General features: G+C 39.4%; 1 protein-coding gene across 15 annotated transcripts in view; it reads right to left on the reverse strand.

The window, feature by feature from the left end:
* ATF7IP (activating transcription factor 7 interacting protein) overlaps positions 1-15,066 on the reverse strand; it is a 109,077-nt gene that overhangs the window by 37,117 nt on the left and 56,894 nt on the right. For all 15 annotated transcript variants that reach the window (XM_080606197.1, XM_080606198.1, XM_080606199.1 and 12 more), the window contains exons 3-7: positions 6,614-6,700; positions 2,686-2,834; positions 1,343-1,480; positions 862-927; positions 110-183 (exon numbers count right to left, since the gene is read on the reverse strand). In XM_080606197.1, coding sequence (XP_080462323.1) covers positions 110-183; positions 862-927; positions 1,343-1,480; positions 2,686-2,834; positions 6,614-6,700 — 514 coding nt within the window. The remainder of the gene's footprint in view (positions 1-109; positions 184-861; positions 928-1,342; positions 1,481-2,685; positions 2,835-6,613; positions 6,701-15,066) is intronic.

Below are 15,066 nucleotides of genomic sequence, written 5' to 3' on the forward strand. Positions count from 1 at the left end.
GAGAACACTTTAATTAAAAAACAAAACAGGAATGATCATCCTTTACAGGAGGCATTACAAGTGTCCTATTCTAAATTTTACCATGGTCACAGCGATGTGCTTTGCTTACCGGTATGTCATATTGGTTGTGCTCACAGTGTCACTTGCTGCTTTCACTGGAGACAGAGGTGGGTTTGGTGAGTTCTACCAAAAACAAAACACAAAACAAAACCAAAAAAAACACACAACTAAATAAGCTTGCAAACTCATGTTTTAATTGTACTTCATATTCATTCCTTTCTGTGTGAGGTACATATTTTCTGGAGCCAAAATTGTACATGAACTTGACAGAATTTACAAATCGCCCAAAGCCTACTTGGTCCTACCTATCTCCTTTTCTACATCCTCCCTCTTTAAAGTCTTTCATCTTCAGGTTTGTATAGCATGAGAACCAAAATTTCTTTCTGGATTTTTCATGGATTTTTAAGCTTCCACTTCTTCAAAGTAAGTAATCCATAATATTTTTTCTGGACACAGAGAAATACTTCTGTTTGTATCCATTCATCTCCTCTCCTCCCTCTGCCCCAATACCTGGGATTCACTCTGTACTCTTCATATTGCAGTAAATTACATTTACTTACACATAATTTAAGGAACTTTCACACTAACGGTGTATAAAGGACATTCTGTGCAAGTGAGAATTACCTAATAGGTGTTAAAGACTCTTTTCTTTCATATCACTGCCTTTTAGCCAAGTAAGATGAACCTATTTGTGAACACTACTGAACCAGGTCACATCTTTCTGCGTATAAGATTTCTTTATTCTTCTATACAAAGCTTACGCTAGCTCAGAAAAACAAATACAACAAATGCAGTTCTTACTTCCTGTCTTTTCTTCAAGTCCTCCTTGGCTGCACCAAACCGCTTTGTCAATCTAGCAACCTTAGCCTAAATGGGAAGAAGAGGAAAACAAACAAACAAATCCATAAATATCCTCCCCAAGAACCCTTAAAGAAATTATACAAACCAAAAGATATACAACTTAGAAATCAATACAAAACTATTGTTGTATAAGGGGAAATTTTTCTTTCCACAAAATACAGTGCTACTACATGACTTCAGAGCAGCAGAAAGACACTCGTGTATCACAATCACACCTTAAATCAGAATTTTCATTGCTATTCACAACTGCACAAACATAACCTATCTACTTGTTTTTGTTTGTTTTTTCTCGCCTCCCCACTTCTCTCTGTGGAGTCAAAATGGCTTCCAAGAAAACAACTACAGGAACTTAATACTAAACGCTGAAGATCTTACTTTTTAAATTTGACTCTAGTATTCAATTCAATACACGAGCACTCACCTGTAGTTCAGTAAGCACAGTTTTATGCCTCTTGTTACATTCTATTTTCTCTATTCTCATTTTCAAGTCTGCCAGAGTCTTGTCAAACACAGCACACTGTAAAGCAGCAAGTTTTTCTTCTAACAGTCTCTGGATAACCTGCCAAATTATTAATAAAAATATATATGTTAATATAATCCCAAAATTCAGCAGGATGTCTATAAAAATATTCTCGACTCAAAAAGAATCTTGCCACAAAAATAACAATGACAATGGCTGTACCTATCAATCAAAGTTATTATAGTCACCAGTAAGCACAGCTAAGCAAGGTTTCTACATCTGTCTTGGCAAATAAATATGCCCCTTCTCTGCCATTAAATCAAGAAATTAATTTAATTAATTTAATTCAAATATATATGGCTTTATTACTGCTAAATAGAACACTAATAGAAGATACTATCATAGTGTTGTGTTTACATAGGTTAGTTTTTCCTCTTTTCTAGTCTTGAAAGGGACAATGGCATTCAAAGAATGGAAACTAAAGATGTTCAGCAAAACTTTACTTTTTGATATGCACTTTCCCCTAAGCAGAAATGGCCTGTATAGCTTTTGCTGCAGAAGCTAAACAGGGAAGAAGAGACTAATTTCTACAAAGTTTACTTATTACTTTTATTATTTCTCCCCCACTCCTAAATCATGACTACTGAAGCGTAAAAATCTTCCTTAGGAAAAAGAAATAAGCAATAAAAGTGGTTAAGTTTTCTGGATCCTACGTCAGCAAAGCTACAATACACATTAGTATAGCCTGGATCCTACATTAGTGAAGCTACAATAGTACTAGCTGGTTAACTAATGGAGTAAGTGCACAATTTTTTTCTTCAAGAACACAGGTTTCTTCACATGCCAATGGTGCAGTCAAACAGACAAGTAATAGCTGTACAGGAGTCTGCAAAACATTATGCTGATTACACTTTTATTTGGAGAGAGACCTTCCTTAAAGCTGGGTACAAAAAGCACACCACATAAACCTGTATCACACTAAAATGTCTCCTTCACTGAGATTATTTTGGTCTCCATCTACAGTCACATGAAACTTAAAGAGTTTAAATGCTTAACACATTCCAAATATAACTTTTGCAGCAGTTTCCAAATGATATTTGCTTTCTTCTTAAAAGCAGAGTTATGCAGAATTGTATAACCTAAACCACCATTGTTATTTGAATTATGCACATTTTTAAACAAAAAAGAGAAAATGTGTGTGTGAGGGGGAGCAAGGACTGTGTGGGAAAAGACAGTTAATTCTAAAATGCTAAGACTAGAGACAGATCTGGTGTGGCCATCTTCATTCTGCACCTCCACTCTACCTTTTGTAATTTCTGGTCAACATCTCTTCTGGCTGTAATTTTTACTTGAAGTTCTGCTTCATAATCTTCTTCTCCCACATACCGACGACGTTTAGAATGTACATTGTCCATGTCCTCAGATTTAGAACGCTTTCTCCTGGACACTTCACCTGAAACAATTAGATACAACTGCTGGTGAGGAACCTTTAACAACACAAAGCAAAGAAACAGGTATCTGCAGAATAACATGGTTATTACGAAGTTTCATTTTTTCCTGGTGTAAGCATTTTTCATTCTAAAGCAGTAACAATGCCTTCAGGAAAACAATGTATTTGATGACTTTAAAACAGAACAACAGTCCCTTTGATCTCCATACACTGCTGCTGAGTTCTGCTTTGTGATTCACCAAACCACTCCCTCAAATCTAAGATCACTCTACATCACCACCATTCCCTTCTCACTTGCCTCCACTTCTTCCTGCTCCTACCAGCACCATCCTATAATGCAACACGGCTTCTGAAAAGCAAAACACAACCATCTTCTAAAAAAAGGTACCCTTTTCTCAGTAACCTCTTCGCCAAGTAAAACTTCTGCTTCGTTCTGCCTGTGTCAGCACAGAGCTCTTTCCTACCTGTCCTGAATTTTTAACCTGCACCACCAACCCGTGACTGAGAAAACACTCAAACCTTTTTTTTTTTTTTTTTTTTTAACTATTTGAGCAAGAAGGAAAGTAAAAATCGGATTAAAGAAGGGGCCTAAAAAATATTAAGTTTAAATGTAATATTATAGATGTTATTTTCATTGCAGTGATGAAGTATATAGAAGAACCAAAGAGAGGCCTTATTTCCTCTTCCAGCTCCTGGCACAGTATCCTCTAGTGACATGGATAAAAAATGACACGCCTAGGTAAATTATCAGTAAGGGAAGCTACAGAGCATACTGTGGGCACGTTCCCAGCATCCAAACACCATAACCCTCAAACCCTTCACCCCAAACCTGAGGACGATTCAGAAAGACAGAATTAGTAGTAGATAACGAAGATTCATTGAAACTGAAAAAGCACAAGAAATAGCTACTTTTTTTTTTTTTTTTTTTTTTTTTTTTTACTTTTATTATGTATGCTATGCAAGTTATATTTCTAACTTTACAGAAGCAGTGGTAGAGGAAGATGAATTTCTTGCCTACAGGAGGTGCAAACTAGTGGGACAGTTATGTCACCAAGCCAAACTAGCTATGGCAGTACGTTGGGGAATGGAATATCAGAGATAATTACAAAGAGATTGACTAGATAAACTGTAAGATCTTGCAGCTTCAAGAACTAGAACCACCAGCTACATCAAAGGATGTACGGACACAACCTGAGCTTATCTAGTTGTGAAATAGAGACTCCCATAATGACGAAGGCTGGAAGCACCAGCACAGTGGCTCCCATTCCACCTGCAGGTGCACAGAACAACAGGATTGGTTCACCACTGTCACGGCAGATGGCTGGAAGCTGTGCCCAGGGGAACACCTCAATTGCCTAAGCAAAAAATGAAGCATGCAGGGATGGGGTTAAGAAAGGCAAAGGCCACCTTGAGCTGAATCTGATGAGGGACATAAAGGGCAACAGAACTGGCTTCTACCAGTATACCAGCAGTATAAGGGAAACTAAGGAAAACATGCCCCCCATTGCTGAATAAGGCAGGGGAAACAAGTGATAATGGACACCGAAAAAGTCTCAGATGCCTACTTTGTCTAAGACTTTAATGAGAAGTCTTGCCTTCAGCTATCCAAGCTCTCAGACCAGTGGGACAGCCTGGAGCAAAGGAAGACCTTTCAGTGGAGGAATGTAAGAGTTAAGGAACACTGAAAGAAAAAAAAAAAAAAACAAAAAACAGACATAAACAAGCCCATGTAACCCAGAGGAATTCACCCACAAGTGCTAAGGGAGCTGGCTGAGGTGATGGCAAGGCCACTCTCAACCTCTGAAAGGCTGTGTCAATAAGGAGAGGCTCCTTGAGGACAGGAGTGACATCTTTTTTCTTCATTCTTCAAGACGGGCAAGAAGAAGGATCCAGAGAATTACAGGACGGTCAGTCCCACCTCAGCGCCTAGGAAGGTGTGTTGTGGTTTAACCTGGCCGGCAGCTAAGCCCCACACAGCCGTTCGCTCACCCTCCCCCCTCCCTCTCTGGGATATGGGAGAGAATCAGGAAAATTAAGCCTGTGGCTTGAGATAGACAGTTTATTAGGACAGAAAAGAAAGGAAAATAATAATGATAATAGTACTACTCATAATAATGTGCACAAACAAGTGATGCACAATGCAATTGCTCACCACCCGTTGACTGATGCCCAGCCTATCCCCGAGCAGCCGGCCCCCCCACCCCGGCCAGCCACCCCTATATATTGTTTAGCATGACGTCAGATGGTATGGAATACCCCTTTGGCCAGTTTGGGTCAGCTGTCCTGGGTCTGTCCCCTCCCAGCTCCTGCTGCACCCCCAGCCTGCCCGCTGGCAGGACAGAGCGAGAAGCTGAAAAGTCCTTGGCTTAGTGTAAGCACTGCTCTGCAACAATTAAAACATCAGCGTGTTATCAACATTATTCTCACCCTAAATCCAAAACACAGTACCATACCAGCTACTAGGAGGAAAATTAACTCTATCCTAGCTGAAACCAGGACAAGGTGATGGAACAAATACTATGAGAAACAATATCCAAACAGATGAAAAACAAGATGAGACTAGGAATACTCAGAATCAAGGGGAGATCATGCTTCATCAGCCTGGCAGCCTTCTATGATGAGATGACTGGCTCGCTGGGTGAGGGGATGCTGTTTACCTTGTTTTTTAGTAATGCTTTTGGTACCCAAAACATCCTAAGAGAAACTGACTGAGTATGACCTAGAAAAATGGGCTGCAAGAAACCGGTTCAGCTGCTGGGCTCCAAAAATTGTGATTGGGAGCATAAAGTCCCATTTGAGGCCAGCCACTAGTAACATACCCTGGGGGTAAATACTGGGACCAGCACTAGCATCTTCATTAACGACTGACATGACGGTATAGAGGGCACCCTCAGAAATTTGCAGAAGATACAAATCTGGAAGGAGTGGTTGCTACACTATACGGTTACGCTGTCAGACTGATTTTGACAAGCTGAAGAAATAGGTAAACAGGAACTTCATGAAGATCACCAAAGGAAATGCAAAGCCCTACACTTGAATAGGAGTAGGCCTGTGTACCAGTCTAGGCTGGGAACTGACTGGCTAGAAAGCAGCTTTGCAAAAATGTCCTGGTAGTCCACGTGCACATCAAGTTGAACATGAGCTAGCAATATGCCCTTGTGGCAAATAGCCAACAACACCCCAGACTTCATTAGAAAGATTATCATGAGCAGGTCAAGGGAAGGGATTATTCCCCTGTAATCAGCATCATGAATGGTCTATCCAGTTCTGGGCTTCTCAATGCATGTAAGATGTGGGCATACTAGAGAGAGGCTGGGGATCCAAGATGTTTAATAGACCGGAGCATCTGTCAGATGAGGAAACAATAGCCTGTTCAACTGGACAAAGCAGTCAGAAGGGATCTTATCAATGTGTGTAAAATGCATGATGGGTGGGGAGCGAAGATGATAGAGTAAGACTCTTAATGGTACTCAGTGAAAGGACAAAAGAAAAAGGACACAAACTGAAATACAAGAAATTCCATTCAAACATATGATTTTTTTTTTTTTTACGGTAAGGGCAGCCAAACACTGGAACTAGAACACTGGAAGCTTGTGGCGTCTCCATCTGTGAAAATACTCAACACCTGGCTGGACATGGTTCTAAGCAAACTATTTGCTTGACCATGGTTTGAGGAGGGGGTGGGTAGACTAGACAATCTCCAAAGACCCCTTCCAACCTCAATGATTCTGTGTTTCTAATACGTGCCGTCAGTGAAGCATAATAGTTTTAACATTACATACTTCTCTCTGTGTGTTTGTCATCTTCTTTGTGGGCGTCTTCACTGTCTTTATCCTCTTCCTCACTCTTTCTTCCCTGCTCCACCTCTTCTACAAACACAGGAGAAAAACACGCATTATTTATGTTGACCCACGGAAAGTTGCATATAGAGTCCTATCTTGACTAGTGAGCTTAGAATACTTTTTTTTTAAAAACACAGCAACAAAAATCCAGGGGAGAGAGAAGTAGGCACAGGGAAGTGTTTAGAGATAAAAAACTAGGATAACTTCAGAAGAAAATTTTGAACTACTATACAACACAGATCCACTTCTGGATTTGTTTAGCTTCAAAACCAATACAGTGCCTCAAAGTTACCTCTGAAAGTTACATTTAGGAAGCAAGTATAAAAATTCAGTAAGAAAATACTAACATGTTTATTTCCATTTGGAAAATTTGTCCATAATTTTTATAGTAGAAAAGGCCAAAATTCTTTTTTCTTAGCAAGTATTAATTTTCATTTAGTTTCTTCCTAGTAAAAAGCATCACAGTTTAAATCTAGTTGTTTAAAACCTACAATTCAGTTAGTTCTTTAAACACGCAAACAAAAACAACCATGCCTCATATCCACACAGCTTAAAAGGAAACACACTAACACTTCCTGAAAGCAGCACGAAGTGACAAATTTCCATCAACTTTTATTGCACGTTCCATGAAATTTCACTATATTTCACAGAGACAGTATTGCTGCTTCCTGTACTTGCTAGATAGAAAAATAAAACTGTTATGCTAAAATTTATTCAGAATATAACAGAATAAGTCAACACTGGTATATAACACTTGATCTCTATATTGCTGTAATAAAAAAACTAAAATAGAAATTAAAGAAGAGTCTAAACATGATTTTTTAGAGGAAGTTGCAGCTGCACAGATATACTGGTGCTTTATTAACACTAGATTTTATTTCTATTATGAAGACTATTTCAATGATTTAAAATAAAGTTACATAATAAATCAGCAAAAAAACAAACTGAAATTACAAGATTCTTTTTTTTCACTTAATTAACCTATGCAAGAAATCATGGAGACTGAAATCACACAAATTCCTCAAAATCAGCTTGACGTAACAAGCTGTTGTTGAACGTAACAAAAGATCATAGTGCCAAATACCAAAAAAGACCTATAGATAAGCTTCATGGTTCTAAAGGATACTCCTGAAGTTCAAGAGTACTTTTTCCAGAAGTTGCAGATTTTAATATGCAACTGAAAGATGCAAATACTCCACAGAAAGATACACATACGTAGGGTGTCTTTAACATAACACGTTACAAACTTCAAAGCTGCAGTGTTTTGTTTTTCACTTCTGTGTGGAGACCAAAGACATTTCAGGGATGAGGAAGGCCACCACTTACACATTTCGATCGCTCTCTCTATGTGCCTAAGTTAATTTGTTTAGTTAGAAGTGGTTTAAACACCAACCCCAGCGAAATCCCTTCAGTTAGGAATCATAATATGGACAAAAGTTTTAAACTGCATTAACAGTTTATTTTTCACTGACAAGCTGTGATTTTGTCATTGTGATACTAGACAGGTAGAAACAATGAATGCAGTCCTCACAAAAAACAAAGAATTTGGTAATATTGTTATCGTTTTATTTATCACAATCTTCCTAGTTAGCCACATTATTTGCTGTAGATGTGAACAAAAAGGTTTTGTTTTTTGTTTTTTTTTTTCCCTACATTTTCCTGTTGCTGAATGGCTGAAAATACCTTTTAATAGCTTCTACAGCTGCAACCATTCAAATCTGCTTAGTAACTGACTGAATGTGTATTTGGATGTCAGCTCCGCCAATATATATAAATATAAATGGAAATAAAAATAATGAATAAGCTTAAGCTTAGGGAAACACGAAGTATCTGCAAATATTCTGCACTGCACAGTAATACTCCCAACCATGCCATAATCCTGTAACCACAACACTCTCCTTACAGACTGGCTGCAGCTCATGTGCTCAGAAAACAGCCACAAGAAAGCACAAAACCTAGCCCTCATAAGGAGTGATAACCCTCAATCAAGCCCTACCCAGAAGTTTTTACAGAACAGAAATGCTGTTTTAAATGATATTCTAATTATTAAATGCTACAGACTTCTACCCATGTGATATATTTTTTGCAAAACAGTACTTTTCATGCTGATGTCTAAAATCAATTTTGCTGTTATTCATTTGGATGCCTTGTGCGTCACTATTATTTTTTTGCTCCACGGTCTAAGTTTAGTCCCTTCAGCGGACTAGTTTTTTTCAGTAGATTTCGTTCAAAAGGATCACACTAGAAAGAGATTTGAAGTCCTCTCTTTTGGTATCAGAGTATCTCTAATGCCTTTACAAATAATTACATTTTAGTTTCTTACGTATTTGTCTTACAAAACAGCAATTTGTGTGCTCTCTAGGACATGATGAATACCCATTACTTCCACACTTTCACAAATGGACAGTCTCTTGCTTTCAATGGATACTTCCTCTATATAAAGTTACTTATGAATTACCAGAACACATACAGTTTTTGAACAGGATCTGAAAAGTTACCTGGACATTACTTTTTTTTTCTTTTTTTTTTTTTTATAACCAACTTGTCTAAATTGTGTGTCTGAAGTACATATTTATTGAATTTAACACTCATCTATGCCACCTTTCAGATTTTTAACTTTTATTTATGAACCCCAGAGAGGTCAGAACTGTATTGCTGGGGATGTAGCAGGTTTAGTAGTGGATAAGTCCCCGTGGACGCTCACCAACTCAGGGGGGATGCAACAGAGCACCACCAGCATTCTTTCAACTGTGGGATGTACTTCACATTCACACAGTGCTGTGAAGATGACTGATCTATGTACCTTCGGTACACTGCAGAGCTTAACACAATATTCATTTCTGACAACTACCAGAGATCAGATCTTTTAAAAAAAAAAAAACCAAAGGCAACAGACTACTCAATACAAGTTACTCAAATGATTGTTCATTCTGGAGAAGATGCTCTACGGAATGATGTCCCATGGAATGACGTTCCATTTTGCTGGTTGAAATAAAAAAGTCTCTTCCAGTCTCTTCCAAGGGCTCACTGTCACACCACCTCTATCTTCTTCGAACTGACAATCAATCTGAAAGCTAGCAACATACCTATGCTATGTAGCAAGTAATTTTACTTGTAGTTGACCAACAATATAAAATCAGTGGCACACAAGAGCCATAACCAAAGAGTATAGGTAGGGGCTAGGACCTGTATGGAAATCTTGGGGAGCAGCCTTGCTGAAAGGGGCCTGGTGAGCTAGCTGAACATGAGCCAGCAGTGCACTGCTGCAGCAACATAGGCAAGCTGGATTCTGGGCTGGCTCTGCACGGGCATTACTAACACGGACGGGAATGCGATCATCCTGTTCTACTCAGTGCTTGTCAGGCTGCATATAGAGTGCTGTATCCTGTTCCAGCCCCATAATTCAAAAGATGCAGTTAGACCAGAGAGGGTCCAAAAGGCTGGAAAAGCTGCCTTGTGAGGAAAGACAACGCGCTACGTCTTTTCACTCTGGAGAAAACTCAAGGGGATCTCATCATGACATTCAAATACTTAGAGAGGACAGAGCCACATGGAGAAGACAAAGGGTAATGGGGCAAGTTGCACAGGGAGAGGTTTTGCCTTGGTGTAAGAAAATTTTATTTTTTTTACAGTAAGAACAATCCATCACTGGAACGACCTCACCAGGGATGTGGTGGAATCCCCATCCCTGGAGGTTTTCAGGATGCGTTACATAGGGGCACCTGGGCTCCCTTCTCCCACAGAAGTTTGCTGATCTTTTGAGATCCCTTCCAACCTGGGCCATTCTACCATTCTATGAAGAGTCTCTCTCATGCAGCCTTGAAACTGGGAAATTAAATATGAATGTTTTCTTCCTACAATGCAAAGAAAAGAACTGATAGCCATATGAAGTTCGTAGGTTACCTAGTCTAACACCTGTGAATTTGTGGAAACATGAGACTCGAGAGGCAGTAGCAGAGAACCCTGATTTAAAAGGATTGTTAACAAGGGAGATAATTAGGCATAAGTCTGCTGACTATCTATTTGGTATCACGTACAGTACTGTGTTAACACAACAGCTTTTCTGCAGGAAGCACCACGTCTGAAGTGTTTTTTTTTTTGTCAGACTCTTATATCCACTGTAGAAACTGGGATTTCTACATCTAGCAGCTGTAGATCTGCTAAGGACGTCTAGCTCATATTGCTAATGCAAGGACACTGATGTTACCTTAAATGCATTCAATGTACCTTACGGGTATTTGTTTTTGAAAATGTGGTGTTAAGTGAACATTAATTGACGCTTGATTACAGAGATTTAAAATATTTATAGTGATCTTGATGTTTTCTATTCCGTATTTTCCTTACACCCAAAACCAAGCATAGCATCACTCTCCACACATACACAGAAGTCTTCCAGAATAATACATTTGTCAGATTTCAATCTTGAGCTAGCAAGAATATCAAGCTCCTTATAAAGCATTGTCACTTTAATTTACAGGGTCTGTCATAAATACTGCCCAATCCTTAGAAAATGTGCAATGCTTTTTCTAAAGAGAAGTAGAGCTGCATATACAACACTAAAGGAGGGATTATGCACCTGAGTACCTTTCCAAGTCAGTGGAAGTTTCAGTATCCACAAAATCCACCTCAACGTGACACAGCCCTCAGATTAAAGTCCAAGCGAAGACACTGTCAATGGACTCTTCTAGTTCCTTTTACACAGTCTCTATGTTTTCAGACATTTTAAAATGTTTTATATGTTTTGAGAGTCCTCTCAGATAGCGCTGTCTTAACTACTATGAACAATGAGTACAAGGATAATTGTTGTTCTTGAAAATATCAGATTAATGTATTTTCAAAGAAATCGCCATGATCTAGACAGGCTGGAGAAATGGATCACCAAATGCTTTGTGATATCCAGCAAGTACAAATACAATGCTCAGCACCTGGGAAGGGAGAACCTTTGCAACGACACGAGGGGTGACGGCCACGTGGCTGGAGAACAGCTCTGCACTGAGGGCTTGCACAAGCAGCAAGCCACATGTGAGCTGGCAGCGTGACCTGGCAGCAAAGGAGGCCAACAGCATCCTGAGCTGTATTTACAAGAAAAATAGCTGGGACATCATGGGAAGCGGCTCCTGTCCTCTATTTGGCACTTGCTATGCCGTCGCTCTCTGCCTGGGAGACTGTTAAGAGACTGTTAAGAGACTGTTAAGAGACTGTTAAGAGACTGTTAAGGTGGCTGGGGACTAGAAAAGAGGCTGAGGTTGCACTTGTTCAGCATGGAGAAGACAAAGCTTAATGGGGACACCCCAGCTTTCCAAAACCTATAAAGATGGCCACCCAGAGGATGGAGCCAGACTCACTGTAAAGGTGCATGGCAAAGGATGAGAGAATACGTGCAAGCACAAAGATATCCCAAGTGACAGAAGGCAAAACTTTTCCAACAAGTAGGCAAGACACTGGAACAGGTTGTCCAGAGGGGTCATCCAGTGTTCACCAGTAGTAGTTTTTAAGACCTACCTGGACCAAGTCCTGAACAGCCTGATCTAATCTCACAGCCGACCCTACTTTGAGCAGGAGAATTAACTAGAGACCTACTGAGGTCCTTCCCAATGAAAACTATTCTCTTATTTGGTCACTTCTGCTCCTCCTGCCTATCACAAAGTACACAAAAAATCTATCAAGTGATTCCAACACGAAGCACAATATTCTCTTCTTTATTTTTTAATTGCCATATTTTTAGTTCAAAAAAATCTGTAAATGACTTCAAGATCCCAACTGATGAATCCAACATCCCTGAACCAGTCCTCCAAAGTCCATAAGACAGAGGGATGCCCCATTTCTGGTGTGCAAAATCCCATGGATCAAAGATGCAGCAGTTGTGTCTTTGTCTGTCACATTACATAAAACTCTTGTACCATATATTCAGCTCACAGTTGCAGGTACCATAGACCTCCTAAATCTTTTATTGGATGAACAAATCATGTCCTCTTAAGCTTTCCAATATGAAGTACATTTCCTAAGCGCTGAAACATCACTGCACCAGATCTCTGAAAGCCCTGTATTAATTCCTTTTAGATGTAAACACCAGAACTGGAAATATTGCAAAAAAAGTGGTTTCATTAGTGCCATCCAAGTATAACTTACTTTCTTGTTTGTTCATTTAAGAATTTTGAGAGCTAGCTGTGTTATACTACAGGAACAAAAGTTCATGTTTACTTGTTTATTTGCCACTCACATGCTCTGAAGTTCTCTTAAACGCTACTTTCTAGAAGACGAGCTGTATTCTTTGAAATGTTAACCGCACCATTTATTCTTAACAGGTTGTACCTGGGTGTCCTGCTTGACTTCAGACTGTTACCAAAGACCAGTAATAAGCGAGCTCTCTTTCAAAATAGCCCTGAAGGGCACGAAACAGCACTGCTGCAAAGAAGCCTCAAGTCAAGGTGTCTAGAATGTAGGATAGCAATTCTGAGAAAGATTCAGGTTTTCCTTAGCAGTCATCCTCACCTGGTCAAACATGAGAAGCTAGAGATAAGTCAAGAGAAAGAACGTGTCAGCAGCTCCACTAGGTAAAACTAACAGTTCACCTAGTCTAGAATCCTACACCCAACGCTTTCCTGACAACAGCAGATGACCAAGTAGGAAAGAATGCATGGAGGATTAAAGAACATTGTTGCACTGGCCCAGAAAGCTCCTTCAGCCTTCTGAGAAGCTGCTGCTGGAAGACCTCCAAAGATTTAGGCTTCTTTTGTTTGATAGCCCTCAAAAAATCCTCTTTCACAGAGAAAGTAGGTAAACTTTTAGCAGTCACAGTGCTTGCTGTTAGCAAGAAGCTCCATAGTTCTCCACATGGAGAATTCTCTCTTCCATGCTTTGATCCCGCCTCTCAGTTTTTATCCTTTCTTCCATTTGCGTTCTTCTGGAGGAAAAGGCAGCAAATACTCTCCATACTAATGATTTTACAGGTCTTTGTCACAGCCCTCCTCCATCTCTTCTTTCAGGCTGATAAATACTTCTCTATTATATAGTTCATTCTTGCCTAGAAGTTGCCTCTCTGACCTGCCATTGGTCAGAAAGCAGAGAAGCTGTAGAAAGATATGAGTCTACTGCGTTGAAGAGATAAAAAGGAGATAACAGGGACCCCACAATCCAGGTGGTTTCTGGAGTGCGCTGAAGACAACTTCCTGACATAGGTGATTGCTGAGACAACTAGGGGAGATACTCTGCTGGGTTTGTTATTCACAAACAAGGAAGAACTGGTCCAGTACCTGAAGGCCAACAGTAGACTCAGTTGCAGGAACCACAAGACCGCTGAACTTAAAATCATGCAAGAACTCAGCAGAAGGAAGAGCATTGTAGCCCATGCCTTCCAGAGAGCAGTTTTCACCTTGTTCAGGCTGTACATGGCAGCATCCAGAGGGAGACTGCCCTGGAGAGAAAAGGGGCCCAGGAGTGCTAGTTGTTCTTTGAGAGCCACCTTGAAACACGGGAACGGTCTGCTTCAATACATAGTGTAGAACCAGGGTGGAGGAAAGCCAGCATGGTTGAACATGGACCTTCTGACAGAGCTCCAGTGTAAAAGGAATTGCACAGGAATAAGCAAAAACATAGGGACATTGCTCAGCTCAAAACATATCAAAACTTGATGTCCCACAGTGACATTGTTTCCCTCAATTTCTGTATTTATTTCCAGCATTCTTTGCTTTCTTCAACTTCCACTTAATTGATGTTTTCACAAATCTACTATAATCCTGGAAAATTGTTCTTGAATAGTTAGTTCTATCTTTTTATCAAGTTACGAACATTTTTGTACTTATGTATCACTTTGTAGTTAACCACAGTGAGTTTTATCTGTCATTTTTATATCTCAGTTACTCATATCATCAAACTGTCACCTCAGTAGTCACCCTTCATTTTCAATAAATCATGAGCTCTGTTGCACAGGACAGTCTCTGGAACACATCCTTGTGGGTTTACCTTTAATTCTTCAAAAGATTATTGCCTCCATGAGGACTTTCCATCTTATCCCCAAATGGTTCAGTTTCCATTAAGTTTTTGGTAAGAAACTATTTGTGTTTGTATATCTGAAATAATTCAAATATTTCAATCAGATTTTCTTTGTCATGTACTTACTTACTCAAGGAGCTCCAAGGTTTTCTAAGGTATGACCTCCCATTACAGAAATCTTAAGTGTCACAGCATAGCTATTATACACATACTAATTTTACTCAAAAATCAAATTATATTAATCTTTCAATTTAAGGAAAGCCTTCTAGTACTATTCTTTATATTGTTATTTAGCCATGCTCATTTTCTTCTTTTTTTTCAAAGCTGTACATTTTAATTGAACAGTTTGCACCTGTGTCCAAGACAGCATCCTTAAATAACGTCCACACCATCTTCATAGA

Source organism: Anser brachyrhynchus (assembly GCF_964034855.1).
Source record: "Anser brachyrhynchus genome assembly, chromosome: 1".
Taxonomy (NCBI): Eukaryota; Metazoa; Chordata; class Aves; order Anseriformes; family Anatidae; genus Anser; species Anser brachyrhynchus.